The sequence below is a fragment of the Chlorocebus sabaeus genome, chromosome 23, assembly GCF_047675955.1.
Source record: "Chlorocebus sabaeus isolate Y175 chromosome 23, mChlSab1.0.hap1, whole genome shotgun sequence".
Taxonomy (NCBI): Eukaryota; Metazoa; Chordata; class Mammalia; order Primates; family Cercopithecidae; genus Chlorocebus; species Chlorocebus sabaeus.
Window position 1 is genome coordinate 5,064,960 of NC_132926.1, and position 27,762 is coordinate 5,092,721.

The window sequence follows — 27,762 nt, forward strand, 5'->3', positions numbered from 1 at the left end:
CATGAGCTACGGCACCTGGCTTTTTTTTTTTTTTTTGAGACAAGGTCTCATTCTGTTGCCCAGGCTGAGTGCAGTGGCACAATCTTGGCTCACTGCAACCTCCTGGCTCAAGCAATTTTCCTGCCTCAGCCTCCCAAGTAGCTGGAATTACAGGCAACCACCACCACGCTTGGCTAATTTTTGTTTTTGTTTTTGTTTTGTTTTGTTTTGTTTTTGAGATGGAGTCTCTGTCACCCAGGCTAGAGTGCAATGGTGTGATCTCTGCTCACTGCAGCCTCCACCTCCTGGGTTTAAGCAATTCTTCCACCTCAGCCTCCTAAGTAGCTGGGATTACAGGGACGTGCCACCATGGCCAGCTAATTTTTTTTTTTTTTTTTTTTTTTTGAGACGGAGTCTCGCTCTGTTGCCTAGGCTGGAGTGCAGTGGCCAGATCTCAGCTCACTGCAAGCTCCACCTCCCGGGTTTACGCCATTCTCCTGCCTCAGCCTCCCGAGTAGCTGGGACTATAGGCGCCCGCCACCTCACCCGGCTAGTTTTTTGTATTTTTTAGTAGAGACGGGGTTTCACCGTGTTAGCCAGGATGGTCTCGATCTCCTGACCTCGTGATCCGCCCGTCTCGGCCTCCCAAAGTCCTGGGATTACAGGCTTGAGCCACCGCGTCTGGCCAGCCAGCTAATTTTTGTATTTTTAGTAGAGATGGGGTTTCACCATGTTGGCTAGTTGGTCTCGAACTCCTGACTGCAGGTGATCCACCCGCCTCGGCCTACCAAAGTGCTGGGATTACAGGCGTGAGCCACTGTGCCTGGCTGGCCAATTTTTGTATTTTTTGTAGAGATGGGGTTTCACCATTTTGCTCAGGCTGGTCTTGAACCCCTGAGTTCAGGTGATTCATTCACCTGCTTTGGCGTCCCAAAGTGCTGGGATTACAGGTGTGAGCCGCCACGCCCAGCCCCCTACTTTGCTGATGGTTCAGTGTACACAGACTTTGTTTCATGCTCAATATTATTTAAAATACTGTATAAAATTACCTTTAGGTTATGTATACAAGGTATATGTGAAACATAAATTTTGAATTTGAAACATTTTGTATGTGAAACATGAATTTGTGCTTAGACGTAGGTCCCGTTTTTAAGACATCTCATTGTGTATATGCAAATATTACAAACTCTGAAAAAATCTGAAATCTGAAACACTTCTGGTCCCAAGCATTTCAAATGGAGGCTACTCAGCCTGCAGCGCCTCCCCTCCACCGTGTGCCTCCCCGTCCCTCCCAGGTGCTGATTCCTCAGCCAGCAGCCTCCGTCCCGCGGCTAGGGCTTCCCAAGTCAGAGTCACTGTCTTGCTGCCACCAGCCTTATGCACACAGCCAGCAAAAGGCAGAGTCCGGAGGTGGGCTCAGTGCTTTTTCTTTTCTTTTTCTTTTTCTTTCTTTTTTTTTTTTGAGACAGAGTTTTGCTGTGTCGCCCAGGCTGGAGTGCAGTGGCTCGATCTCGGCTCACTGCAACCTCCGCCTCCCGGATTCAAGTGATTCTCCTGCTTCAGCCTCTCAAGTAGCTGCGATTACAGGCGCACGCCACCACACCCAGCTAATTTTTTGTATTTTTAGTAGAGATAGGGTTTCACCGTGTTGGGCAGGCTGGTCTTGAACTCTTGACCTTAGGTGATCCGCCCGGCTTGGCCTCCCAAAGTGCTGGGATTACAAGCATGAGCCACCTTGCCCGGCCTTCTTTTTTTGAGATGGTGTCTCACTTTATTGCCCAGGCTGGAGTGCAGTGGTTCAATCTTGGGTCACTGCAACCTCCACCTCCCAGGTTCAAGCGATTCTCCTGCCTCAGCCACCCAAGTAGCTGGGACTACAGGTGCTTGCCACCACGCCCTGCTAATTTTCGTATTTTCAGTAGAGTCAGGGTTTCACCATGTCGGCCAGGCTGGTCTCGAACTCTTGACCTCAGGTGATCCGTCCACCTCAGCCTCCCAAAGTGTTGAGATTTCAGGGGTGAGCCACCGTGCCTGGCCTCAGTGCTTTTTCTTTCTTTCTTTTTTTTTTTTTTTTTTTTTTGAGATGGAGTCTCTCTCTGTCATCCAGGCTGGAGTGCAGTGTGGTCCGATCTCTGCTCACTGCAACCTCCGCCTCCCAGATTCAAGCAATTCTCCTGTGTCAGCCTCCCAAGTAGCTGGGATTACAGGTGCGTGCCACCATGCCTGGCTAATTTTTTTGTATTTTTTAGTAGAGACAGGGTTTCACCATGTTGGGCAGGCTCATCTTGTACGCTTGACCTTAGGTGATCAGCCCGGCTAGGCCTCCCAAAGTGCTGGGATTACAGGCATGAGCCACCTCGCCCCGCCTTCTTTTTTTTGAGACAGAGTCTTGCTCTGACGCCCAGGCTGGAGTGCAGTGGCATGATCTCTGCTCACTGCAAACTCTGCCTCCCGGGTTCACGCTATTCTCCCGCCTCAGCCTCCTCAGTAGCTGGGACTACAGGCGCCCGCCACCATGCCTGGCAAATTTTTTGTATTTTTAGTAGAGACGGGGTTTCACCATGTTAGACAGGCTAATCTTGATCTCCTGACCTCGTGATCCACCCGCCTCGGCCTCCCAAAGTGCTGGGATTGCAGGCATGAGCCACCGTGCCCGGCCCGGCCTCAGTGCTTTTTCCATGGGCCCCTGTCACTGGCTAGAACCCAGGCAGACCAGGGAGGCCAAGCCCCAGCTGCTGCCATGCTGCCTGGAGCAGGAAGGGGAGGGCAGAGAGCTGGAGCATCAGAGCTCAAATCGGGGAATTAGCAGTACCTGTCTCATTCTGACATGGGATATCAGGAATGTGGAATGGCCCCAGAAAGCGTATGCCTGCCAGGGACGCTGGCGGGGGGGGGGGGGGTGCAGGGTGGGCAGCTGAGCCCCTCCCAGCCCCCAGGACCCACCAGGCAGCAGCTGCTCATGTCACTCTGAGTGACCTGGGTCTGGTCTCCAATGTGCACATGGCCTTCTGGGAACCTGGGGTTCAGCCTAGCCTGGAGCCCCATTCTTGTGACCCTGGGCATCAGTTTCTCCACTGTTAAATGGGAAGAACCATCTTGATTTGGCAAGGCTGTGGTGGGGGAGCGCATGGCTGCTTGAGCCTGGCACTGCAGCAGGCTCATGCTGGGAAATTGGAAAATGGGGCTGTTGTTCCACATCCCCTTAGAATAGTGTCCTCACACACGATTCTAACCCCCCAATCCTCTCCTTCCCAAGGTCAAGTCCAAGGGATCTGCTTCTCCTGTGATTGGCTGGACAGGTGGACACAGTCAGTGGACAGTGACCCCCAATGGGAGGCTATACATTGGAGAGTGAGGCTCAGTCAGAATGTCCGGGGTTTGGGAGCTTTGGGAGGCCAAGGTGGGAGGATTGCTTGAGGCTAGGAGTTTGAGACCAGCTTGGACAACATAGCAAAACCCCATCTCTACAAAAAATAAAAAATAATTATCCATGTGTGGTGGCACACACCTGTAGTCCTATGCACTTGGCAGGCTGAGGTGGGAGGATTGCTTGAGCCCAGGAGTTTGAGGCAGCAGAGCCATGATCATGGCGTCACTGCACTCCAATCTGGTCAATAGATCAAGACCTTGTCTCAAAAAAAAAAAGAAAGAAAGAAGGAAAGAAATAAAGAAGAGAGAGAGAGAGAAAGAGAGAGAGGAAGGAAGGAAAAGAGAGAGAAAGAAAAAGAAAAGAGAGCGAAAGAGAGAGAGAGAGAGAAAGAAAAAGAATGAACGAAAGAACAAAAGACAGAAATAAAGGAAGAGAGGGAGGGAAGAAGGGAGGGAGGGAGGGAAGGAGGAAGGAAGGAAAAAGAAAGTCAGTCTGGGGGCTTTCGGGAGTTAGGGGGGGTCTTTGCGAGCAGTCCGCCTTTGGAAGCTGCCTCTGGAGCCACCTGCAGGGGAGGGAGCAAAAGGGAGGCTGGATACCTAGGACTGAGAGGGGACCCTCAGGGACACAAAAGCCCCAGCACCGGCTCCCAGGGCAGTGGCTCCCAGGGAAGCACCGCAGCCCAACCCATGGTCCGCAGCCTCACGCCCTCCCCCAGGCCTATGTGCGTCAGCACCGTGCTTCGCTTCGTCCTAAACCCTAAGCCCCAGGAGGCAGGCAGGACAGGCGCACCCTACTCATGGGCAAGGACAGTGATCATCAGAGAGGTGGCAGTGCTGGCCTCAGGAGCCACGGCTGGACCCTGGAAGCACTTTAGGGAATAGGGTTCTTTTTTTTTTTTTTTTGAGACAGAGCCTTGCTCCTTAGCCCAGGCTGGTGCAATCTCGGTTCACTGCAACCCTCGCCTCCCGGATTCAAGTGATTCTTCTGCCTCAGCCTCCTGAGTAGCTGGGACTACAGTGCAGCCCACTACGCCAGGCTAATTTTTGTATTTTTAGTAGAGACAGGGCTTCACCATGTTGTCCAGGCTGGTCTCGAATTCCTAACCTCAGGTGATGCGTCCGCCTCGGCCTTCCAAACTGCTGGGATTACAGGCGTGAGCCGCCGCGCCCGGCCTGAAACAAGGTTCTTGAGGGAAGTGGTCAGGTGACTCCCTGGAGCCTGCCCTGGAGGAGGTACCGCTCTGGGGGGAAGATGAGTTCTGTTTGGGAGACTGTCAGCCGGAGAGGCTATGGGGAGAGGTGTGAGGAGCCGCAGAGTGAGGATAAACACTCATCAGCGCTGCTCAGTCTTCCAAGGAGGCCCCAGCCTCCAATTCCTCTGTCTGACCCCTCTGACGCGTATGTGTTTTCAGCCACCACTCCCTGGGGGCAGATGGGGGCAATCCCAGTGGCCTCCATAAAGGCTGTCCTGGTTGGGCAGTTCTGTCCCAGCCTGAGGCCTGTAGGAAAAGGCAGGAGAGTGCCAAGCGCTGTGTCAGACACCATGCCTAGGCTCCCCATGGCCCACTCAAGGCTCAGGGGCTGGGGAGTAGCAGTACATGCCAGGATGAGGCCAGGGAAGGCTCCAGGCTCAGAGCCCTGAGAAGCTGCTCCCTCTGAGGGGCTCTGAGTACAGGGCTGTGACGGCTCCCCAGTGGAAGACCAGGCAGGCAGGGACAGCTGCAGCCCAGGCGGGCGGCAACCAGCTGCTGCCTGGGAGATTGGCCAGGGTGGGGCGGGCATGGCCCCCACAAGCCCCCAGCCTGAGCAGGCAGAGCGTGGGAGCAGGCCGTGGCCTAAGGCTGGCTTTCAGATTTTCATGCTGTGTTAACGGTCAGCTTGGTTAATGCTGAGCAGATGGGGGAGGGGGGCTGCCTGCTCCCCCGGGGACAGCTGCAGGGCACACACGCACACACACATGTGCAGAGGGCACAGGAGTCCCACTGTAGATGGTGCAATGCGGACTCAGCCCATTAACACTCATTCACACTGTGGCAGACACAAGATGGTGCTGGTGGGACCGGTGGACCAAGACAGGCACACCCTGGCTCCCGGGGCAGGGGAGGTGGCAGAGCCCACGGCCCGGTCCGGTGCCCTCAGTCCGTGTCCTGCAGGCAGAACTCTCTCCTGGGGGGATCCCTCCATCCCACTCCCCTCCATGTTGCTCAGGGAAGACCTAGGCACACAGAGCTTTATTTCAAAAAAATAATTTATAAAACGCCATTTGCTCCTGTTTTTGGCTGGCTTCCAGCTTCTCTGGGCTCAGGGGCCGATGCCCCCATCAAGATGTTGGGGCAAGCAGCAGGGGGAGGTGTGGGGAAAGGGGGTTCAGAGGCCCTGAACCTCCTGCTGGTATTGGGAGGAAGGAGATTTAGCATAGCAGCTCTCCAGCCAGGCTCAGCCAAACCCAAGATGGGGGCTGAGCGCCAAGGTCCAAGAGGCCCAGCAGAACCCTGACGTTCAGCCCATCAGGACACAGGCACTGCAGCTCCAAGGGCAAGGGCACGGCCTTGAGATTTCAGTTGAGCTGTAGGTTGGGAACCCAAGGCCAGAGCAGGAAGCCTTTACGAACTCCAGGACCAAGAAGGGACCTACCCAAAGCAGAACCAGAGACCTGGGACAGCACTCTGGGCCAGGGACCCCGTGCTGCCAAGGTCAAGCACTGTGCCAGGCTGTGGCTGAGCCCCAAGGCCCAAGGCCACCAGTCTATGTGCCTGCACAGCCTTGAGCCTTACTCATGTCTGCACCCCAGACCCAAAGGGGAAGGAGCTGGATCCCAGTGGCAGGGGGTCGTGGCTGAAGACGGAGTCGCTGGAGGAGCAGGTGCTGCTGGCGTCCCCACCAGCAGGGGAATAGGGTCCGAAGGTCAGGCGGAGGTCGAGGTACTGTGGGGAACGGAGCCAGTCAGCCTCTGCAGTGCCCAGGATGGGACGGGGCGCATGTCCACGCGGTCAGGCCAGACGAGGCCTGGAGGGGAGCAGGCAGAGGGAGGTGGTGGGTGGGAGGGGGCTGTACCTCCTCAGAGACGGCCAGTAAGACCTTGTCCAGCGCCTCCACCAGCTGCTTGAAGGTGGGCCTCTGGGAGGGTGCCGCATGCCAGCACTCACGCATCAGCCCGTACCTGGGAGCGGTGGGCCAGAAGGTCACAGGGAGCCTCAGGCCTTCAGGAGGAAGGGGAGGACCGGGGGTTCTCTGAGTGGGGAGTTTGATGAGGGATAGGCGGGGTCATCAGTGGAAGCCAGGCCAGGACGCTCCACTAGGCTGAGGAGCAGGAAGAGGAAGAGGAGGAAGAGAAGGAGGAGAAAGAGGAGGAGGAGGAGAGGAGGAGGAGGAGGAGGAGAGGAGAGGAGGAGGAGGAAGAGGAGAGGAGGAGGAGGAGAGGAGAGGAGGAGGAGAGGAGGAGGAAGATGAGGAGAGGAGGAGGAGGGGAGGAGGAGGAAGATGAGGAGAGGAGGAGGAGAGGAGGAGAGGAAGATGAGGAGGAGAGGAAGAGGAGGAGAGGAGGAGGAAGATGAGGAGAGGAGGAGGAGAGGAGGAGAGGAAGATGAGGAGAGGAAGAGGAGGAGGAGAGGAGGAGGAAGATGAGGAGAGGAGGAGGAGAGGAGGAGAGGAAGATGAGGAGGAGAGGAAGAGGAGGAGGAGAGGAGGAGGAGAGGAAGATGAGGAGGAGGGGAGGAGGAGAGGAGGAGGAAGATGAGAGGAGGAGGAGAGGAGGAGAGGAAGATGAGGAGGAGAGGAAGATGAGGAGGAGAGGAGGAGGAGGAGGAAGAGGAGAGGAGGAAGAGGAGAGGAGGAGGAGGAAGAGGAGAGGAGGAAGAGGAGAGGAGGAGGAGGAAGAGGAGAGGAGGAAGAGGAGAGGAGGAGAGGAAGATGAGGAGGAGAGGAAGATGAGGAGGAGGAGGAGGAAGAGGAGAGGAGGAGGAGGAAGAGGAGGAGGAGGAGGAAGAGGAGGAGGAGGAGGAGGAGGAGGGGAGGAGGAGGAAGATGAGGAGGAGAGGAAGATGAGGAGGAGAGGAAGATGAGGAGGAGAGGAAGAGGAGGAGGAGAGGAGGAGAAGGAAGAGGAGAGGAGGAGAAGGAAGAGGAGAGGAGGAGAAGGAAGAGGAGAGGAGGAGGAGGAAGAGGAGGAGGAGGAGGAAGAGGAGGAGGAGGAGGAAGAGGAGGAGTTGTTGTTAGTGTTGTCCTTCTGGCTGGCACAAACCCTGAGGCCATGGTCAGGGCAGAGGAGGAGGACTGGAAAGTGGGGGTCGAGGGCAGGATGAGGCCTCACAGCTCTGGGGGGCAGTGTGGGGGTCGGTCCATCCGATGTCCCTCCCGCAGCAGTGAGAACAGCTCCTCCACCGGGATGCCAGGATACGGGGAGCCCCCGAGGGTGAAGATCTCCCACAGCAGGACCCCAAAAGACCACCTGGAGGCAGGGCCAGGGCTCAGTGTGGCCCAGCGCCCTCCCTAAGACCAGGGCTAGGACGGGGGACCCCACAGGCATGACCCACCCCAGCTGGTGGGGAGTGGGCTCCTCCTGGAGTCTGGTCCCACTGGGATCCCAGAACAAATCTGAAGGAGCCCTGGAGCGCAGGCCTCCTGGGGCCATGTGACTTTGGGCAGTGCCTTGCCCTTTTTGTGGGGTAGGACAGTGACCGCTGGCAGGACTCACACGTCACTCTGGTGTGTGTACACTCGGTCAAACAAGGCCTCGGGCGCCATCCACTTGACAGGCAGGCGGCCCTGGAGGGGAGGGAGGGCCTCAGTGCAGAGTCCCACGAGTCCCCATGCCTGCCACCCCAGGCCCAGCCCCCCTCCACTCCCATCCAGTTCTGCCCCGTCTCCCTCACATTGCTGGTTTTCTTGTAGTAGTCAATGTGGTGGACGCCACGGGCCAGCCCAAAGTCAGCTATCTTCATCACATTGTCCTCCGTCACCAGCACATTGCGGGCAGCCAGGTCCCGGTGGATACACTACAGGGGGTGGGGGCTTGGGTGCATCAGGACACCTGACCTTGAGCTGAGCACACACCACCCCCCAGCAGGCGCAGGGGCAGGGGCCCTCCACCCACTTTACAGAGGAGGTGGTCAAGGTTTAGAAATGGGGAACGCCTTCTCCTGTGTCCCCTCTCCCCTCTCCCCTCTAGGGAAGTGTGAGGAACAAGTGGGGAAGGCAGGAAAGCATGAATGCCTGGGGACACTGAGGTGGGGTCATGAAAAAGAGCAGAGAGGAAGAAGTTGGGGACATTTAATGCCACAGGCCTGAGAGAGTGGAGCTGGAGAGATCGAGAGGGGCCCAGAGCCCTACCGCCTGTACCTTCCGGGACTCCAGATACTGCATGCCTCGGGCCACCTGGTAAGCGCAGGAGACCAGGACTGGGAAGGAGAGTGGCCCCTCACTGCTCCGAGGACCGTCAGGGCTGAGGTCAGGGCCCGGTGGGCGCCGGGCCCGCAGGAACTCCCGCAGGTTTCCCTTGGCAGCGCACTCCACGATTACATACAGGGGCCCTACAGAGGGAGTGGAGGGAGCTCGGAGAGACTGCCAAAGCTTTGGCTCTGTACCCTAACGGCCCAGGCAGCCGGCCCCGCCTTGGCCCCACCTTCCTGGGTGCAGACACCCAGCAGGTTGATGATGTTCTTGTGTCGGCCAATCAGCTTCATCACCTCCATCTCCGAAACCAGGTCAGCCAGGTCCTTGTCAGAGGCGTTGTCTGTAAGGGCAGCAGATGGGGGGAAGAGGCTGCCCTCCAATTACATGAGGGAACATGCAGAGGCAGGGGCAGGACGAGGAGCACTGGGCCAGGGCTACGTAGGTCTAGGGCTGAATCCTTGCTAGTCTGTGTGGCCTTGAAAAAGTCTCCTAGTGTCTCTGAACCTCAGGGTCGTCTTGTGGGAAACACAGCAGTGGGTCACACCCTACCTGTCACAGCAGTTGCAAGGATGCAACTATATCAAGGATCTGAGAGGCAGGCCTTCCAGTGGGCAGGTCCAGGAAACAGGAGAGAGGGGAAGAGCTCAGAGCAGGAAGGAAGCTGCCTCTGGAGGGTTAGCGGCAGTCCCTACATGGGGTCAGAGCTTCTGGGAGCGGAAAGCAGGCTGGCACCCTGGGGTCTGTTTGACCAGGGCCTGGCGTCCAACTGGCCTGGGAATTCAGGGAGCCGGCGGCAGGCAGGGCGCAGCCAGGGAGCTTGGGAAGAAGGCTGCTCTGGCTTCTCTGGCTGGGCCCCTGGGGCTGACCTGTGGCCCTGGGCCAATGATGTAACACTCCCCACCCACACACGCCCATGTCACAATGCACATTTCTCAATCCCTGCCTCCCAGGGAGCACCAGGTGGCCCCAGCTGTGTAGAGAGGAGGGGAGGAGCAGAAGAGCAGTTGAGGCCATTCTTGCAGGGGGCGCTGGGGAACTGCAACGAGAGGTCCTGATGGGCGGGGTACGGGAGTGCCTGGCAAGAGCACCCTTGGGGCTGGGACTGGGTGCAAGCAGAAGGGCTGTCCTCCTAGAGCAGTGGACGCGGGATGGACCTAGGGAGGGTCCAAGGGAGGCTGAGGGTCTGGGGGGAACCACAGGGAAGGGGGGAACCACAGGGAAGGGGGGAACCACAGGGAAGGTGGGGGAGGGCCTGTGAGGCTGAGAAGAGGTGAAGTCAAGGCTGACACAGACTGACGCTGACAGAGGATATCAAGCCTGTCACACCAAATCCTTCTCATCATCGTCACCCCAATGGTGACAATTTGTTGAGCGCTGACTATGAGCCAGGCACTTCCCACAGTCCCTGGGCTGGGAGTAGGGACTGTTGTTTACCCCATATGACACGAGGGAAAACTGAGGCTCAGAAGTCACTTGCCAGGGTCAGGAACAGAGCTGAACTGCAGGTTTAAAGGTGGGATCCCACAGCCTCTCCCAGCTCCAGGGCTCACCTGGTAGCACTGTGATCCCCTTCTATTAGTCCCAATGCCATAGCACTTCTTCCAGGCTGCCACATTCACCTTTTACTTTTATTTCTTTTTTTTTTTTCAGATAGGGTTTCACTCTGTTGTCCAAGTTGGAATACAGTGGCGTGATCATGGCTCACTGCGACCACCACCTCCTGGGTTCAAGGGATCCTCCTGCCTCAGCCTTCCTAGTAACTGGGACTAAAGGCACACACCACCACACCCAACTAATTTTCTTATTTTTTTTTGTAGAGATGAAGTCTCGCCATGTTGCCCAGGTTGGCCTCGAACTCCTGGATTCAAGCGATCCTCCCACCTCAGTCTCCCAAAGTGCTGGCATTACAGGTGTGAGCCACCACACCGGGCCACACTCACCTTTGAGCATCTTGACAGCCACAGTACTGGCTTGGTCAGGCCGGGCAGGGTCCATGCCAAACGCCTCTGCACGTACTACCTGTCCAAAGCAGCCCTCGCCCAGGGGCTTCCCAAGCACCAGCCTGGAGATGGAGAAAGTCCATGCCTCAGACCTCCGAGTCACTCCTGCTGAGGGCAGGCTGCAACCTGGTGCCTGCGTCCCTGCCCCCACACAGCTCAGCGCACCTGTCCCGGGGGAACTCCCACAGTGGGTCGAGAGGTAGGTCTAGACTCACGAGGCCAGCGAGCAAGGCGGGGCCGCTGGAGGAGAGACGCACGCCTCGCACCAGGGATGAGCTTGACTTGCCGGAAGAGCCTGACTCCAGGGAGAACTGCAAAGTGGGAGACTTGGTTCTGCCTGCTGGAGTCAGGCTGCCACATGCGAGGTGGGGGATGCCCCCAGTACCTGTCGGGCCAGAGGGAAGCGGGAGAGCTTCTGCACAGTGGCGGGCGGGCGGGGGTGCCGGCCGTGGAGCGCCTGCCCTCGATACAGCCCGGCCAGCAGCAGGAGCACAGCCAAGGCCAGGGAGCCCGACGCGTACAGGATGACGTCCGTATACCTGGCCTCGGGCGTTGCTGCGGTCCATGTGAGGTCCTCCTCTGCCCTCGCACATGAACACACACAGACAGACAAACTGGTCAGTGGTAAGACTGGCCGCCCCATGTGCCCTAACTCAGTCCCTCCCAGCTCCCAGCATATGTGGGGACACACACGGAGGAAGCTGTAGTTATGCCCAGTCCCATAGCTCAGCAGAGGGTCACGTGGACGGCCACACGTGGACAGGCACAGAGGGGCTGCCATACAGCTCAAACTCACAAATCCACACACTGCCCCCGAGGCCAGACCCCACAAGCCAACAGAGACTGACCACCCAACAGGCCACAGCCCCCACTGCTGGCCCAGAGGAGCATCTCGCAGCATATTCTGGCCCTGCAGGTGCTTACCTGGCAGCACCGTGAGCCAGGCAGACTGGTAGGAGAGGCCGATGGAATTGCCTGCAAGGCAGGTGTACTCGCCTGCGTCCTCGGCTGACACGTTCCGCAGGTACAGGACCTCCACCTCTGAGCTATTGATGTCTGCAGTCTGGGGAGGGGGACATACTCTGGGGTCACAGCAGGGCCTGGGGCCACACTGTGGTCAGCAGGGAAGCTGGGGAGCCCCAGTCCTGGGTGGGAGAAGAGGGGCCCAGGCTGGAGCACGGTGCACCTTTAGAACTTGCACATAGGGGAAGCCGTCGGCCCCGAAGCTGCTGCCGTTGATGACGATGTGCTTCAGCCACTGGATGTGGGGCTGGGCGTCGCTGTACACCTTGCACAGCAGCTCCACGTCACTGCCCACCATGGCTGTGGTGTTGGCCGGGAGCCCAGCCTGCAGGATGGGCCGGTGCGGGGACCGCTCTGGGGACCAGGCAAGGTAGTCAACCCTCATTACTGGCACCCATAGAAGCACCTGTTTGCCTCCCTCCAGCCTTCCTCAAGTTCAACAAAGGACCTTTCTGCAGCTTCTTGTCCGTCTCCTGCTTACCCTGTTTCAACCTTCCCTGGCTCCCCATTGCTTCGGGTCAAGGACATTTCAGCCTAGCACTCAAAACCCTCCACCACCTGGCTCCCCATATAAAAGCCACACCTCCGAATACGCTGGCCTGCAAGTGCACAGCATTCGCTATACTCAGGCCTGCAGCTCAGGCTGCACCCTCTGCCTGCATGTCCTTCTTGTTTTTCCTCTTGGCAGAGCCCTGCTCCTCCAGCCCCACACTAGCCCCTGTGCTTTCCCCGACCATCTGGTCACCGAGCTGCTTGACTCATCTGAGTCCATCCTGCCTGCCAGACTAGACCCCACCGGAGGGCACGACTGGGTCAGGCCTCCCCCATTTCTGGCCCCGCACTCACCCAGCACATCCAGCAGGTAGTTATAGCGGATGCTGCCCACAGCGTTCTCCACCAGGCAGGTGTATGTGCCGCGGTCCGAGGGCACCACGCTCTCCATCACGAGACTCCAGTGCTGGTGGCGCAGCTGCAGGCAGAGGGAGTGTCCAGGACCACCAGACCATGTCCACCAAGGGGGCCAGAGGACCAGGGGGCTAGATCCTCATCCTGCCCACAGGACTCTTCTCAAGCTCTCTAGGCCCCGAGAACATCAGGTCCAGGCCAAGGACTATGGGACAAAGGAGAAGGCTCCCCAGAGTGCTTAAGCCTTGGGTTTGAGCCTTTTGAATTTTAGCTCTCCCTCTCCCTGGCTGTGCCACTCTGAGCCAGCCCTTGCCTTCTCTGAGACTCAGTTGCCTTATGATAGCATGGAGCCGACCCTGCAGGGTCTCATCAAGATGATGAGATGCTAAGGCTTATTGAGACCAACCAGTCCGTGATTCTTCTCACTTTACAAATGGAGTTGCTAAGGCTGCGAGGTTAAGTCACTTGCCAGAGAGTAGCAGAAGAGGAACCAGAGCTGCCCAGGTCCACAGTCCAGGGCTCCTTCTGGGGCCCCGCAATTGCTTTCCTCATTCAGTGGATTTACAGGTGTGCTTGTAGGCATGAGGGGACTGAGGAAGGAATGAGAATGAGGCAGCAGATGGTCTTGGAACCCAGAGACTCACCCGAATGCCTCCAATGCGGTTCTCCCCATGAAAGGCCTGTCCATCCTTAAGCCAGCGGATGGTGGGCGTGGGGTTGCCTGCAGCCGGACAGCGGAACTTGACGGTGTTCCCAGCCGGCACTGCGTGCAGTTTCTTCTCCATGCGCTGGGGGTGTGTCCAGTAGGGTGCTGGAGGGGAGAGGAAGGCCCTTAGAATGACCGTGTGTTCCCACACAGACCTCTTCTTCTCAGTGATTAAATGAGCAGCGGGGACACAAGTCCTTGACGACTTATACTCACCTTGCTGGGGGTAAATGTGCCCATTCGAGGAGTCCCTATGGGACTGGGGGTCCTCATCATCATTGCTGGAGGTCCAGGAGTCTACATCAAGGACAGAGGGAGGCATCTGAGGTCCAGGAGGGGCAGGTCTCTCTCCCCAGGCATCCCTTAACTGCTAATCTCTTACCATCTATAGTCAAGGTGAGATTTTGCAGGACGATCATGGAGCCTCGGGCCAGGCAGAGGTAGCGGCCAGCATCCTCAGGTAGGAAACTGGCAATCTCTAGGCGGCCCCTCCAGCCCCGTACACGGCCAGCAGGTGCCAGGCGACTGCCCTCCTTGTACCAGTGGCCACCACGCTCAGCCCGCCCACAGCACAGCCGCACAGGCTGCCCAAGGGCTACTGTCAGCTCCTGCTCTTGCTGCTCCATGCTGGGAGCCAGGCAGGGCTCTGTGGGCAGAGGGCAGAGGTCAGCAGACCCCGTAGCCCCATCTGAGGCAGCCTCCTGTGTACAGAGAACACGCCACACATGCAAGGCACAAGCACCTCGCGACGCATGCTGGAGGAGCCACTGCTCCTTGACACCCGCACAGCCACATGCTGCGGATGCCACACCCAGGACAAATGCCACACTCTTGGGGCATGTCACGCACACAGCATTTAGTGCACATGACGCTGGCCAAGACACACACACACACACACACACAGACACACACACACGGACACACACACACACGGCACATGCTATTGGTGCCACATACAGGGTCATGCTGCACTGGGGCATATCACCCTTGTAATGCATATACCACACATGCTGCCTGGACCTCCTAGGTCACGCATCCAGTGCACAGAACACACACACACGCGCGCACACACACCCAGGCAAGGAGCTCACCACCAGCTCTGCGGCCCAGCTTAGGGCCCTGCACCCTGCGAGGCCAGTCCTCTCTCGCAGACACAGAGATACATGGATGCTTGCTGGAAGCCAGGCACTGACTGAGTCTCAGTGGTTGAGCCCTGCCCTGCTGCCACTTTCTCAGGGCCTGGGCAAGGATCCTTTCCAGCTTTGCTCAGCCCAGCAGCCCCCTCCTGGTGCCCACTCTTCCCACCCCTGCCACCCTCTCCCCCCTCAGAAGCCATACCCAGCTCCACTTCCTCCGAGGCCTCCAGGGACAAGACTGGAGGCCCAGGCACACTCAGCAGGACCCCCAACAGGGCCAACAGCAGCCGCATCTCCTTCCCACAGCTCTCAGGGACCCAGGCTGGGCTTCCCACCAACCGCCTTCCTAAAATAGGGAGGGAAAAGAGCTCCTGCTACATGTGCACCTTTGTGGGGGCTTTTCCCTTATTTTGCAGATGAGGAAACTGAGACAGGAAGTGGCCAGTAGATGTGTCCAAGTCCCTGGCCAGGCTGTGGCAGTGCAGACTGGAACCAGCTCTGCTGTAGCCAGAGCCTGAGGCCTTCCTACAGTAGGTTGTGCAAGGGGTCTGGGCTGGGCTTCCTGCTCCCCTTGAGTCCTGCTGGGACCCTGGCACACGTTCACAGAAAGCAGTTTTGGGATTCTTTTCTTGGAGGGAAGCAGAGAACGGAGACTATCTTCTGCATGCTCTTGGCACACGTAATTTATTTTTTGCTGAATAAATGAATTGATTGCCGAAGAGCCAAAAAACAAAGTGAAAAATGATACAAGGCCAAACTTCAGCATCTGGATGTTATCTGATCCAATCCCCACTCCTTATAGCATTACTGACATTTCCAGAGCTGGGCGCTCACAACTGACAAGGCAGCTCCTTCCGTGGCAAGCAGGACTGCATCCCTGAATACCTCTGCTTGTTGGTACACACGGTTTTGTAAAGAATACAGACCCTAATTATCCATCCGCCAGAGCCAAGTTCAAATCCTGACTCTCATCAACTTGTAATTCCTTGTCTCTGTCTCTCTCTGGGTTACTATCCTCATAGGACTGTTTTGAGGATAAAAGAGACAACGTGCATCGGCACTGGGCACACAGAGTGTTGGAATGTTCTTCTCCCTGTGCCCGGCCCTAGAACTGTTCACCTGTTGCCCTGGGTCTGCCCTCAGCCAGTCACCTCTGGTTCGGGTGCTGTTACTGTCAGGCTGCGACGTGCACACACCCCAGCTGGCTATCCTCTTCCAAACGCCACCAAGGACACCTCTGTTCCCCAAAATAGAACACGCAGAACCGAGCCTCAGCTGGGACAAAGGAATACGGTGACCACTGCAGTCCTAGGGGCCTATGGGTGGCACTGGGTGTCTCTGGATCTACCCTGTGTGGGAAGCCTATCACACCTCCTTACCCTTGGTCACTGCCACTCCACTTCCAGTCCATCTGGCTTCCCCTGCCCCGACTCAGGGCAGGTCATGGCCATCTCTTGCATGGGCCTTTGGAAACATCCTCTCCCTGGGCTCTTCAACCTTCATCTTCCGGCAGAGTTTTAAAAAACTACAAGTCTGCCATGTCATGCCCCCAGCTTGCAAGCCCTTAATGGCTACCTGTGCCCAGCAGGATTCAGCTCAGCATCCTAGGCCTCCCTCTCTTCCGCTGCCTATCTCTTTGGTCACACCGTCTGTCCCTTCAGGAGCGCTGAGGCCATTGGCTTTCAAAACTGGTCACATATGCTCTCTTGCCCACCCCTCTGTGCCCCTCATTCCTCTTCTCTACTTGACTCAGATACTGCTGTCTCTGAGGCCACTTCGACTCTCAAATCCAGTCGGATCCTCCTTGGTAAAACTCCCTACCAAGCTCGGCTTGGCAGGGAGGGCAGCTCTTCGAGTACACAGCTTGGGCTGGGAGTGGCTGGGGAGGCCCGGGGATTTCATTCCTACCCCAGGCTGCCCTGATATCAGAGTCCGTGGAAAAGTCACCCGTGGCTGCTGACCGCTGACCGACCACCCCACACGTGGGAACGGAGGACCTGCCTTAGGCATCAGACAGTCCTGGGTTCCCCTCCAGCCTCCCGCACTCGCGGTGGAGGCCCCCGGGCGCTAAGTGACTGAAACTTTCGGGGCCTCAGCTCCCTCATCTCAGCCGCCGGCGCGAAGACAGCCGCAGGGACAAGCGCGCTTGTCCTCCCCCACCCTTGCCGGGCCAGCCTGGGGGGAGGTGCGAATCAATGGGTCCCCAGGGCAGCTGCACAGGGCCAGCCTGCCCCCGCCTCGGTGGGCAATGAGTAACCAGCCCCGCGGCCAGGGTGCTCTTTGGACGGAGCGGGACAAAAGGCCCTGTGTGCACTGCGGGTTACTGATTTACCGCCCCCTCCACCCCCTGCCGCCCGGCGGACGCCCAGGTCCCCTGCGCCGGGAGGGGCAGTCCCCGCAGCCCCGCCGCCGCTCGCCCCCTGGCGGCTGGGAGCGCAGCCCGGGCCCGAAAGGGTTCCGGCTCACCTCGAGCCTGCGTGACTCCGCGCCCTGCACAGGGTCCTGCTCGCCTGCCTCCTCCTCACCTGGCTCCTCTCTGCCGCCTCACTCCCAGCTCCAGCCGGCCGCGAAACCTGCACCCGGCGGGGTCCGCAGACAGCCCAAGCGCTCCTCAGCCGGGAGCAAGGAATGTACCCGCGACGGCAGCGTGGCCGCGGGCGGCCCACCTCCTGCCCCACCCCTCGGGCCCGCCCCTCCTGCTCGGGCCCGCCCACCCCCCCTGCCACGCCCCCTCGGGCCCACCCCTCCTGGCCCAGCTCGAGCCAGAGAGAGGTGTGGCCGGCGGGGGAGGTGGCCAAGAGCTCCGCCCACCTGGAGACCCGCCGCCGACCCAGTCAGCCCACTCCAGGGACCCCGCCCCAGCCTATACACACCCCTACGCACACCCCCTATACACATCTCATTCAGGCTCCACCTCTTTCGCCCCACCCAGGCTCCAGGCCAGGCTTCTAAGTTCTAGTCCACTACCCAGCTCTACTGCTTGCTTTTCACCCCTCAGGGAATGCCTGGCTCCCCTGTCTTCTGCGCAGTACCGTGCAGTGGATAGGAGAACCCCTTCCTTCTGCTCCCTCATTTGTTCTCTGCGCAACCTGCGGAGTGATACTTACAACACAAATCTGACTGTGTCAGTCACTCCCTTAAATTTTCCTATAGCTTCCCATAGCTCTTTATACATAGATTATTGCCATGACCCACGCCTCCTGGCTCGCTGCTACTCCTGGGCAGTTTCAGGTACCATTCCTCTTCCTGGAATGCCCTTTGGTCTGGTTAATTTTATATTATTCTCAGCTCACTTCCTCCAGGAAGCCCTCCGGACTTGCAAGCTCCTCTTAGATGAGTTCTCTACTGTGAGGATGGAGAAAGAAACAGAGTGAAGTGGTTCAGGGCACAGACTACAGGGCTGGACGTCATAGGCCCAGCTCTCAGCACCATCACACAAGGCCTCGGTCTTCACTGTCTTTTCAGTGAAACAGGCAAATGATAGTCTCACCCTCAAGAGGTTATTGCAAAAAGTAGACATGTTAGCAGTATGTGTAAGCCTGGCTTGCACCGCTTGCTTTGTAATACTAGCTGTAATTTAATTATTTAGGACCTGTTATTTCTTCAGCACACTTACCAGAACTGTAACTGAACAGTTAATTATGTAAATAGCTGTGGAATGGCCGGGCACAATGACAGGTGCTTGTAGTTCTAGCTACTAGGAGACTGAGGCAGGAGGATCGCTTGAATTCAGGAGTTTGAGGCCAGCCCTGGCAACACAGTTGCTCTGTCTCTATTTTTCAATAGAGGAACTGTGCCCGCAGACCTCACCATTAGAGTTCAAGTGTCTGGCATACAGTAGGTGCTCCCCAATAGCTCCGTGCCCACCTGGTTCATGTTTGCCTCACCTTTAAGCACTTCTCTCCTAAGCATCTAGACTGTGGCCAAACTAGGAGGCCAGGCAGCCTCTGATCTCTGCCCATCCCTCACCTGAATCTCAAGCCCTCTGCTTCTCGTAAGGCACCTTGAGAGGAAAGGAAATGGGCTGGGTGCACCTGTGGTCCCAGCCACTCGGGAGGCTGAGGCCAGAGGATTGCTTGAGCCCAGGAAGTTGAGGCAGCAGTGAGCCATGTACTGCAGCCTGGGCGACAGGCTACTGAGCGAGACTCTGTCTGAGGCTCAGGTCCTGGTTGTCCCCTTTGCTAGTGTAGACCCTGCCTTAAGAAGCAACTTCCTTTCTCATTGTTATGCAGACAAGTCTAGTTCTTTCCACTCTCACTCCCAAAGGGATAGTGGCATATCTTTGCATAACTCTAAGGCCCATTAAAGCGACTTAAAATTGTTTTTTTCTTTTTCTTCTTAAGGGAAAGAATGGTCTCCTCCCAAAGATAAATCAGAAAATAATTGGGGCCAGTCATGGTGGCTCATGCCTATAATCCCAGCACTGTGGAAGGCTGAGTCGAGAGGATCGCTTGAACTCAGGAGTTCGAGGCCAGCCTGGGCAACATAGCGAGATCTCGTCTCCATTAAAATATATGTATTAGACCGGGCACAGTGGCTCACGCCTGTAATCTCAGCACTTTGGGAGGCCGAGGTGGCTGGATCACGAGGTCAGGAGTTCAAGACCAACCTGGCGAGATGAGATGGTGAAACCTCGTCTCTACTAAAAATACAAAAAAATTAGCCAGGCATGGTGGTATGCGCCTGTAATCTCAGCTACTAGGGAGGCTGAGGCAGAGAATTGCTTGAACCCAGGAGGTGGAGGTTGCAGTGAGTCAAGATCGTGCCATTGCACTCCAGCCTGGGTGACAGAGCGAGACTCCGTCTCAAAAAATAAAAATAAAAATAAAAAATAAATAAAAAATATATATACACACACACACACATATGTATATTATAATTTTTTTAAAAAAGATTGGTTATCTTTTAAAAACAGTTTGTCCCGGTTCTCTTCTCTAGAGTCCTGCCTTGCTGGAGCTCCCAGGATAGATGAGGCTCCTTGCTCTGGGAGCTGCCTGTCCAGAGGGGACCTTGCCAGACCTCCCGGACTGCTGGAGGGGTTCAACTCCCTGCCTCTGGCCCTCTGCTGGCTCCCCTTGTGAATGTGGTTGTGGGCGGGGGGAGCAGGGTGAGCCGCCAGCTGGAGCTGGACCCCATATGACTTTCATTCACCTTCCCGGGCATTTCCTGAGTTTACCGGAGCCAAAGGCAAACTAAAAGTTTTCATAGCTCAGGTCATGCAACCTCCTTGTCTCTTGAGATGCGCAAATCCCTCAGACCGGCAACCCTCTAATGTCCCTAGGATATGTTCCCCATATCCCTTGTCTGCCTCCTCTCACGCACTCATAATCTTTCACACTAACCCTCGGCAGAGGCTGACACTCCCTCACAAAGTCATTCACTCATTCATTTGAATGATTATTTATTGAAGGTTCATTATGTGGCATCCACTGTTTTAAATCCTGGGGATAAAGCCCCGAATTGGACATTTATTTATTTATTTATTTATTTATTTATTTATTTATTTTCTTTTTGAGACAGAGTCTTGCTCTGTTGCCCAGGCTGGAGTGCAGTGGTGAGATCTCAGCTCACTGCAACCTCTGCCTCCTGGGTTTAAGTGATTCTCCTGCCTCAGCCTCCTGAGTAGCTGGGATTACAAACGTGCGCTACTACACCTGGCTAATTTTTATATTTTTAGTAGAGACAGGGTTTCACCATATTGGCCAGGCTAGTCTCAAACTCCTGACCTCAAGTGATCTGCCCATCTCAGTCTCCCCAAATGCTGGGATTACAGATGTAAGCCACCTCACCTGGCCTGGGCCCTACGTCTACCCTTCAAGGGGCTGCTGATATTGTGGTGGGGACAGACAGATAAGTAATCAGTTACAGCCTGGGAGATAAACTGAGCCAGTCAGGCAGAGCACCTAAGCCTTTCACACTGTCTCACTCTCTTGCTGACATGCAATCTTTCACCAGTCACATTTGCAGTCTCTTTCTCAAAGACATTCAGATATGACTGGGCGCAGTGGCTCACTCCTGTAATCCCAGCACTTTGGGAGGCCGAGGCAGGCAGCTCACTTGAGGTCAGGAGTTCGAGACCAGCCTGGCCAACACGGTAAAACCCCATCTCTACTAAAAATACAAAAATTGGCCAGGCCTGGTGGCCCACGCCTGTAATCCCAGCTCCTGGGGAGGCTGAGGCAGGAGAATCGCTTGAACCCGGGAGGCGGAGGTTGCAGTGAGCTGAGATCGCGCCACTGCACTCTAGCCTGGGAAACAGAGCAAGACTCCGTCTCAAAAACAAAAAACAAAAACAACCATTCAGACACACACACACACACACACACACACACGCCTGCTTAGCAGAGGCAAGAGCCTGTCATCCTAAGATCCTGTTAACTTGCCTCTGCCTCAGTTTCTCCACCCAGAAAACAGTCATGCTCCATCTTCTTCTATTGCCCAGGCTGGAGTGCAGTGGCGTGATCTCGGCTCACTGCAACCTCTGCATCCCAGGCTCAAGCAATTCTTCTGCGTCTCCTGCCTCAGCCTCCCTAGCAGCCAAGACTACAGGCTCCTGCCACCACACCCTGCTAATTTTTGTATTTTTGGTTGACACGAGGTTTCATCATGTTGGCCAGGCTGGTCTCAATCTCCTGGCTTCAGGTGATCCACCCGTCTCGGCCTCCCAAAGTGCTGGGATTACAGGCGTGAGCAACAGCTCCCGGCTACTCCAGCTTCTTTCTTTCTTCCTGGGAGTATTGGGGGAAATGAACGCATTCCTGTTCCTGAGTTCCTGACTCTTGAGCTCCCGTTATGTGCCAGGCACCATGCTGGGTGTTGTACAGGCATTATATTCTTTAATTCTTCCACCAAGCCAAATGGCACAGGAATCCTTAGCTCTGACTTGTAGGTGAAGAAACAAGCTCAGGGAGATGGAATTACTTTTTTGAGGTCATCTAGCAAGTGAACTGCGGAACTTGAACCCCTGTCTTTGGGGGCAAAGATGGAGCGCTCGGGATAACTCTCCAGAAGGGGATCATTGATGCTACCTCATCAAATGCTTTCTGCTTCCATCTTTAACTGTGGCCCGGGAAGGTGCAGATTCACCTGAAGGTGAGTGTGTGGTGGAGGGAGGTGTGGGGGCTGGGACTGGGCACTGCACTCCTTGACCTTTTAGCCAGCAGTCCTGAGGAGACATGCGGCCCCCGGCAGGGGTTTGCAGACTCTGTGCTTCTAGAATGCTGGGCTGGGCCAGGAGGGTCTCCTGAGGCCAGGTCCTACCCCCCACCTGCCTGGGGGCAGAGTCGTCGGGGGGTAGAGGGCAGACGTTGCCTGGTGCCAACGATGTTGCTCTTGGATGGCAGCCGGGCCCAGGGAACACTGGGGCTCTTGTGCAGAAGGGCTGCCACTAAAGCCGGCCCGGCCCCTGCCCAGGCCCCACTCCAGCCTGGGCCTGGCCCCAACTCTGGGCCCAGTCTTGTTCTTTTTTTTTGCCCCCAAGATGGAGTCTTGCTCTGTCGCTCAGGATGGAGTACAGTGGCGCAGTCTCGGCTCACTGCAACTTCCGCCTGCCGGGTTCAAGCAATTCTGCCTCAGCCTCCCAAGTAGCTGGGATTACAGGCACGCATCACAATGCCTGGTTGATTTTTGTATTTTTTAGTAAAGACAAAAATCACCACCTTGGCCAGACTGGGCTCAAACTCCTGACCTCAGGTGATCTGCCCACTTTGGCTTCCCAAAGTGCTGGGATTACAGGCATGAGCCACTGCGCCCCACCCAGTCTTGTTCTTTCTTCATTTTTTTTACATTATTATTATTATTATTATTATTATTATTATTGAGATGGAGTCTCGCTCTGTCGCCCAGGCTGGAGTGCAGTGGCCGGATCTCAGCTCACTGCAAGCTCCGCCTCCCGGGTTCGCGTCATTCTCCTGCCTCAGCCTCCCAAGTAGCTGGGACTACAGGCGCCCGCCACCTCACCCGGCTGATTTTTTCTGTTTTTAGTAGAGACGGGCTTTCACCATGGTCTCGATCTCCTGACCTTGTGATCCGCCCGCCTCAGCCTCCCAAAGTGTTGGGATTACAGGCGTGAGCCACCGCGCCCGGCCTTTTACATTATTATTATTATTTTTGTGTGTGATGAAGTTTTGCTCCTGTTGCCCTGGCTGGAGTGCAGTGGCGCAATCTCAACTCAGTACAACCTCTGCCTCCTGGGTTCAAATGATTCTCCTGCCTCAGCCTCCCAAGTAGCTGGGATTATGGGCACGCACCACCACACCTCGCTAATTTTTGTATTTTTAGTTGAGACAGGGTTTCATCATGTTGCCCAGGCTGGTCTCAAACTCCTGACCTCAGGTGATCCACCCACCTCGGTCTCCCAAAGTGCTGGGATTACAGCCATGAGCCATCCCAACTGGCCTCTTTCTTCATTTATTCTCCTTCCTTCCTCTCTCCCTCCTCTTCTTCCTCCCCCTCCCCCTCCTCTTCTTTCCTCCTCCTTACCTCTTCCTCTTTTTCCTCCTCATCTTCTTTGTCCTCTTCTTTTTTTTTGAAACAGGTTTTATTTTGAGAACATTTTAAAATACAGAAAAAGTACACAGGGTCATACCATACCCGGCTGCTCAGAATTGACAATTGTTCATTACCATTTTTTTTTTTAAGTTGAAACAGGGTCTCACTATGTTGCCCAGGCTGGTCTGGAACTCCTGGGCTCACGCAATCTGCCTGTCTCGACCTCCAAAAGTGCTGCGATTACAGGGGTGAGCCACCACACCTGGTCTATTTTACCATTCTTTTCCAACCCTTTTCTACCTTGGCTTCTCCACAGGCTCCAGGGAGGTCTGGCTTGGCTGGTCAAAACGGGTGACATTGACAACAGCGAATGATTAAAGGTTGGGTGTCAGAGTCGAATAGATCTGGCTTTTTTTTTGGAGATAAGTCTTACTCTGTCACTCAGGCTGGAATGCAGTGGCACGATCTAGGCTCACTGCAATCACCACCTCCTGGGTTCAAGCAATTCTCCTGCCTCAGCCACCTGACTAGCTGGGATTACAGGCGCATGCCACCATGCCCAGCTAATTTTTGTATTTTTAGTAGAGATGTGGTTTTGCCATGTTGGCCAGGTTTGAACTCCTGGCCACAAGAGATCCACCAGTCTCAGTCTCCCAAAGGGCTGGGATTGCAGGAGTGAGCCACCTTGCCCAGTGACAGATCTGGGTTTGAGTCCTGAAAACTCTTTGTGGTCACGGACAAATCGCTTAACCTCAAGCCTCAGTTTCATTTTCTGTGAAATGGGAATAATACATCTTCCGTGAGGACTCAGTGTGATGATGTATGTCCAGCACAATGCCAATGCCTGGCACATACCCTTGCTCACTAAAGAGTAGCCAATATGAGTATTTGCAGCTATGGGCCTGGGACCCACCCAAAAGCATGGGCAACAGCCTCCTGTGACCGAGAGGGAGGGACTGAGAATGACCCCTCCTCAGCCCTCATTTCTCCTCATTTCCCACCCATCCTCAATTCTGGGCACATCTGTCTCCAGTTGATACTCTGAGGACAGCAGGGCTGTGAGTTGCAGGTTGCCCAGGGCATTTTTGTGGAGGCAGAGTTTACAGCTGACGACAGCCTGGGAGAGCTCTGGGGAGGCTTCCAAACCAAGGTGGAGGGAGGGGAATGAGGGAGGAGGGATCTGCGTGAGGTTAGTCCTGGCTAACCTCACTCAGTTCTAACTACCCTGGGCTAGTCCTGGGGCTTCTCAGAGTCTCAGTAGCACCCCCAGTCCCCTTATTCACTGGTCCCAGATACTACAGACCTGTGGCCTGGCTTGCTAGGACAGGGGCTTTCAGGGTTTGCCAGACTCAGCTCTCTCTCGACTTGGGCCTACAAGCCTCACACCCACTGGGTGTTGGCATGCACATTTGTTTGGAGGAGGGCTGACAGCTGGGAAGTGGCAGAGGCTGGGCTGCAAGAGTGAGAGGGTTGGTGGTCTCCAGGGAAGCAGGAAATAAACTCGTGCCCTTCTCTACTTTGCCTGGCCCTCCTGGACCATGTAGGGTTTTGTTGGGGTGTGAATAACAGAAAACCTAAGTGACCAGGGCTTAAATGAAACAGTGTATCCATCTCTCACTTAACCCCCACGTCTAGAGGTGGGTGTAGGTTGGTCTGAAGTCAGGGCTGAGGACACATCTGTTCTCCAGGTTTTTCTCTCATGGTTGCAAGATGGTGGCCTCAGCTGCTGCCATCACATTTGTGCGGAGGCAGGAGGAAGGAAGAAGTTCCAGAGAGCTGAGCTTCCACACAGCAACTCCCAATTTCCTTTCCTTGGCCAGACTGTGACACAGCCACCCCTAGCTGCAAAGGAAGCCAGGAAGTATATTCATTTTGCTGAACACCTTGCTTCCCCTAACCCCTAACAAAACCAGGGGCTATCAAAAAGAAGTGGTGACTGGTTGCCAAAATGACTTTTTTTTTTTTTGAGTCTCACTCTGTCACCCAGGCTGGAGTGCAGTGGCACGATCTTGGCTCACTGCAGCCTCTGCCTCCCGGGTTCAAACACATCTGCTGCCTCAGCCTCCTGAGTAGCTGAGATTACAGGTGTGCACCGCCATGGCTGGGTAATTTTTTGTATTTTTAGTAGAGACAAGAGTTTCACCATATTGGCCAGACTGGTCTCAAACTCCTGACCTCAGGTGATCCACCTGCCTCAGCCTCCCAAAGTGCTGGGATTACAGGCGTGAGCCACTGTGCCTGGCCCCAAAATGACTTCTTTAAACTACGGATCTAACCAAGTCACTCCTCAGCTTTTATTTTTTTTAAAAATCATTTATTTATTTATTTATTTATTTGAGACAGAGTCTCACACTGTCGCCCAGGCTGGAGTGTAGTGGCGCAATCTAGGCTCACTGCAATCTGTTTCCCGGGTTCAAACGATTCTCCTGCCTCAGCTTTCCAAGTATCTGGGATTACAGGCGTGCACCACCACACCTGGTTAATTTTTCTATTTTCAGTAGAGATGGGTTTCACCATGTTGGCCAGGCTAGTCTCCAACTCCTGGTCTCAAGTGATCCGCCTGCCTTGGCCTCCCTGAGTGCTAGACTTTGGGATTGCAGGCATGAGCCACTATGCCCGGCCAGCTTATTTTTATTAGAGAAGGGGTCTTGTTACATTGCCAGATGGGATTTCAACTGCTAGGCTCACAGGATCCTCCTGCCTCAGCCTCCCCCTTAGCTGGGACTCCAGGTATGTGCCACTGTGCTGCTACTCCTTAGCTTTAACTATTCTCCCCGCACCACTCACTGGCACTCCCAGCTCCGCAGCCTGACATTCAGGGCCCTCTAGGACTGACCTCTGCTGCTCTCTTCTGTCCCAGCTCCAGTCTCCCCCAAGACACCTGCTCTGTTTCGCAGCTGCAGTGAGCTCCAGGTAGAATGTGCCTGACTGGTTCACACCGTGGCGTTGTTGCTCACACTGCCTTTGTTGCTGAGTGTTCTTCCTCTGTCCTGCCTATCTATCCTCCCTGCTTTCCAGCCATTGTACCAGATACCTGCCATTCAGCTTTCTGAACTCCTCTCAGGCATTCCCTTTTCTTTTCTTTTCTTTTTTTTTTTGAGATGGAGTCTCGCTCTGTTGCCCAGGCTGGAGTGCAGTGGAGCAATCTCGGCTCACTGCAACCTCCACCTCCTGGGTTCAAGCGATTCTCCAGCCTCAGCCTCCCAAGTAGCTGGGATTACAGGCACTTATCACCACGCCCAGCTAATTTTTGTATTTTTAGTAGAGACGGGGTTTCACTATCTTGGCCAGGATCGTCTCAAACTCCTGACCTCAAATGATCCTCCCACCTCAGCCTCCCAAACTGCTGGGATAACAGGCATGAGCCACCACGCCCGGCCCAAGGATACTCATTAAAGCATAGTAGGCCGGGCGCGGTGGCTCAAGCCTGTAATCTCAGCACTTTGGGAGGCCGGGACGGGCGGATCACGAGGTCAGGGGATCGAGACCATCCTGGCTAACGCGGTGAAACCCCGTCTCTACTAAAAAAAATACAAAAAAGTAGCCGGGTGAGGTGGCGGGCGCCTGTAGTCCCAGCTACTCGGGAGGCTGAGGCAGGAGAATGGCGAAAACCCGGGAGGCGGAGCTTGCAGTGAGCCGAGAGCCGGCCACTGCACTCCAACCTGGGCGACAGAGCGAGACTCCGTCTCAAAAAAAAAAAAAAAAAAAAAAAAAAAGCATAGTAAAGAAGACTTTATTCAGGACCATTGAGATAGTCACAGGGACCACTGCAATGGGATCTTGCAGAGGGGGAGAGAGATTGGGCTCCATTCTGAACACAGCATGGGCGAGTGGGAATTCTGAGCCAAGGAGCAGCGTGGGGAGCAGTGAATGGAAAATGACTAAGAGGAAACATTGGGCATAAGGGGATTCTGTCTAAACTGACCCAACAGGATTCTTGCTGAAGACAGATCCATCAGCCATCACCTGGGGGATGGTGGAGAAGGAGGAACCTGATCAGATATCGAGGATGGGTGGCAGTTCTTGCTAAACTAGACTTAGCAGGTTCTTTGCTAAAACTGGATTTTACAAGGAAGTGCACAGATGGACCTAGGTGAAGGCTCAGAAGCCTGAGTAAAATTTGTTCAACCAAAGAATCTTTGCCATTGGTAGAAGACCTATATTCCTCTCAACAAGAGCCTCTTGATAGGGTTGCTTGAGTGTTCCCACAACATGTTAGCTGGTTTCCCTCAGAGCTGGTGATCCAAGAGAGAAATATTGAAGCTGCAATGTCATGTATAACTTACCCTCGGAAGTCGGATTCTGGTCACTTCTGCCTTATTCTATTAGCTAAGAGTGAGTCACACCCAGGCACAGTGGTTCACGCCTATAATCCCAGCACTTCAGGAGGCTGAGCGAGGAGGATTCCTTGAGCCTAGGAGTTTGAGACCAGCCTGGGCAACAGAGTGAGACCCTCATAAAAAATATTAGCCAGCCGGGCGTGGTGGCTCGTGCCTGTAATCCCAGCACTTTGGGAGGCTGAGGCGGGTGGATTGCCCGAGGTCAGGAGTTCGAGATCAGCCTGGTCAACCTGGTGAAACCCTGTATCTACTAAAAATACAAAAATTAGCTGGGTGTAGTGGCGGGTGCCTGTAATTCCAGCTAATCAGGAGGCTGAGGCAGGAGAATCGTTTGAACCCGGGAGGGAGAGTTTGCAGTGAGTTGAGATTGCACCACTGCACTCTAGCCTGGGTGACAAGAACGAAACTCCATCTCAAAAAAAA

The 27,762-nt window shown here is 55.5% G+C and overlaps 2 protein-coding genes across 6 annotated transcripts in view; both read right to left on the bottom strand.

Moving 5' to 3' along the window:
- Positions 1-5,578: 5,578 nt before the first annotated feature.
- Positions 5,579-17,181, bottom strand: FGFR4 (fibroblast growth factor receptor 4). 5 transcript variants are annotated; one of them, XM_037992815.2, is made up of 18 exons: positions 17,035-17,181; positions 14,712-14,855; positions 13,756-14,019; positions 13,590-13,670; positions 13,312-13,478; positions 12,608-12,731; positions 11,925-12,115; positions 11,663-11,801; positions 11,124-11,317; positions 10,904-11,049; positions 10,679-10,800; positions 8,968-9,078; positions 8,685-8,875; positions 8,219-8,341; positions 8,041-8,111; positions 7,657-7,794; positions 6,403-6,508; positions 5,579-6,272 (listed from the first exon to the last, which is right to left on the bottom strand). In XM_037992815.2, the coding sequence occupies exons 2-18, from the start codon at positions 14,800-14,802 to the stop codon at positions 6,123-6,125; spliced, it is 2,409 nt and encodes an 802-aa protein (XP_037848743.1). In that variant the 5' UTR covers positions 14,803-14,855; positions 17,035-17,181; the 3' UTR covers positions 5,579-6,122. The 5 variants fall into 5 exon arrangements, with proteins under 5 accessions (XP_037848743.1, XP_008013595.1, XP_072866582.1 ...); XM_008015404.3 differs by having other exon boundaries at positions 16,976-17,181; XM_073010481.1 differs by lacking the exon at positions 17,035-17,181 and adding an exon at positions 16,507-16,891 and having other exon boundaries at positions 14,712-14,851.
- A 5,167-nt stretch (positions 17,182-22,348) lies between these two features.
- The window catches only part of ZNF346 (zinc finger protein 346), a 63,985-nt gene continuing 58,571 nt past the window's right edge, over positions 22,349-27,762 (bottom strand). The window contains exon 5 of the mRNA XM_073010499.1: positions 22,349-24,841. Within this exon, the coding sequence (XP_072866600.1) occupies positions 24,719-24,841 (123 nt within the window). The 3' untranslated portion in view covers positions 22,349-24,718. The remainder of the gene's footprint in view (positions 24,842-27,762) is intronic.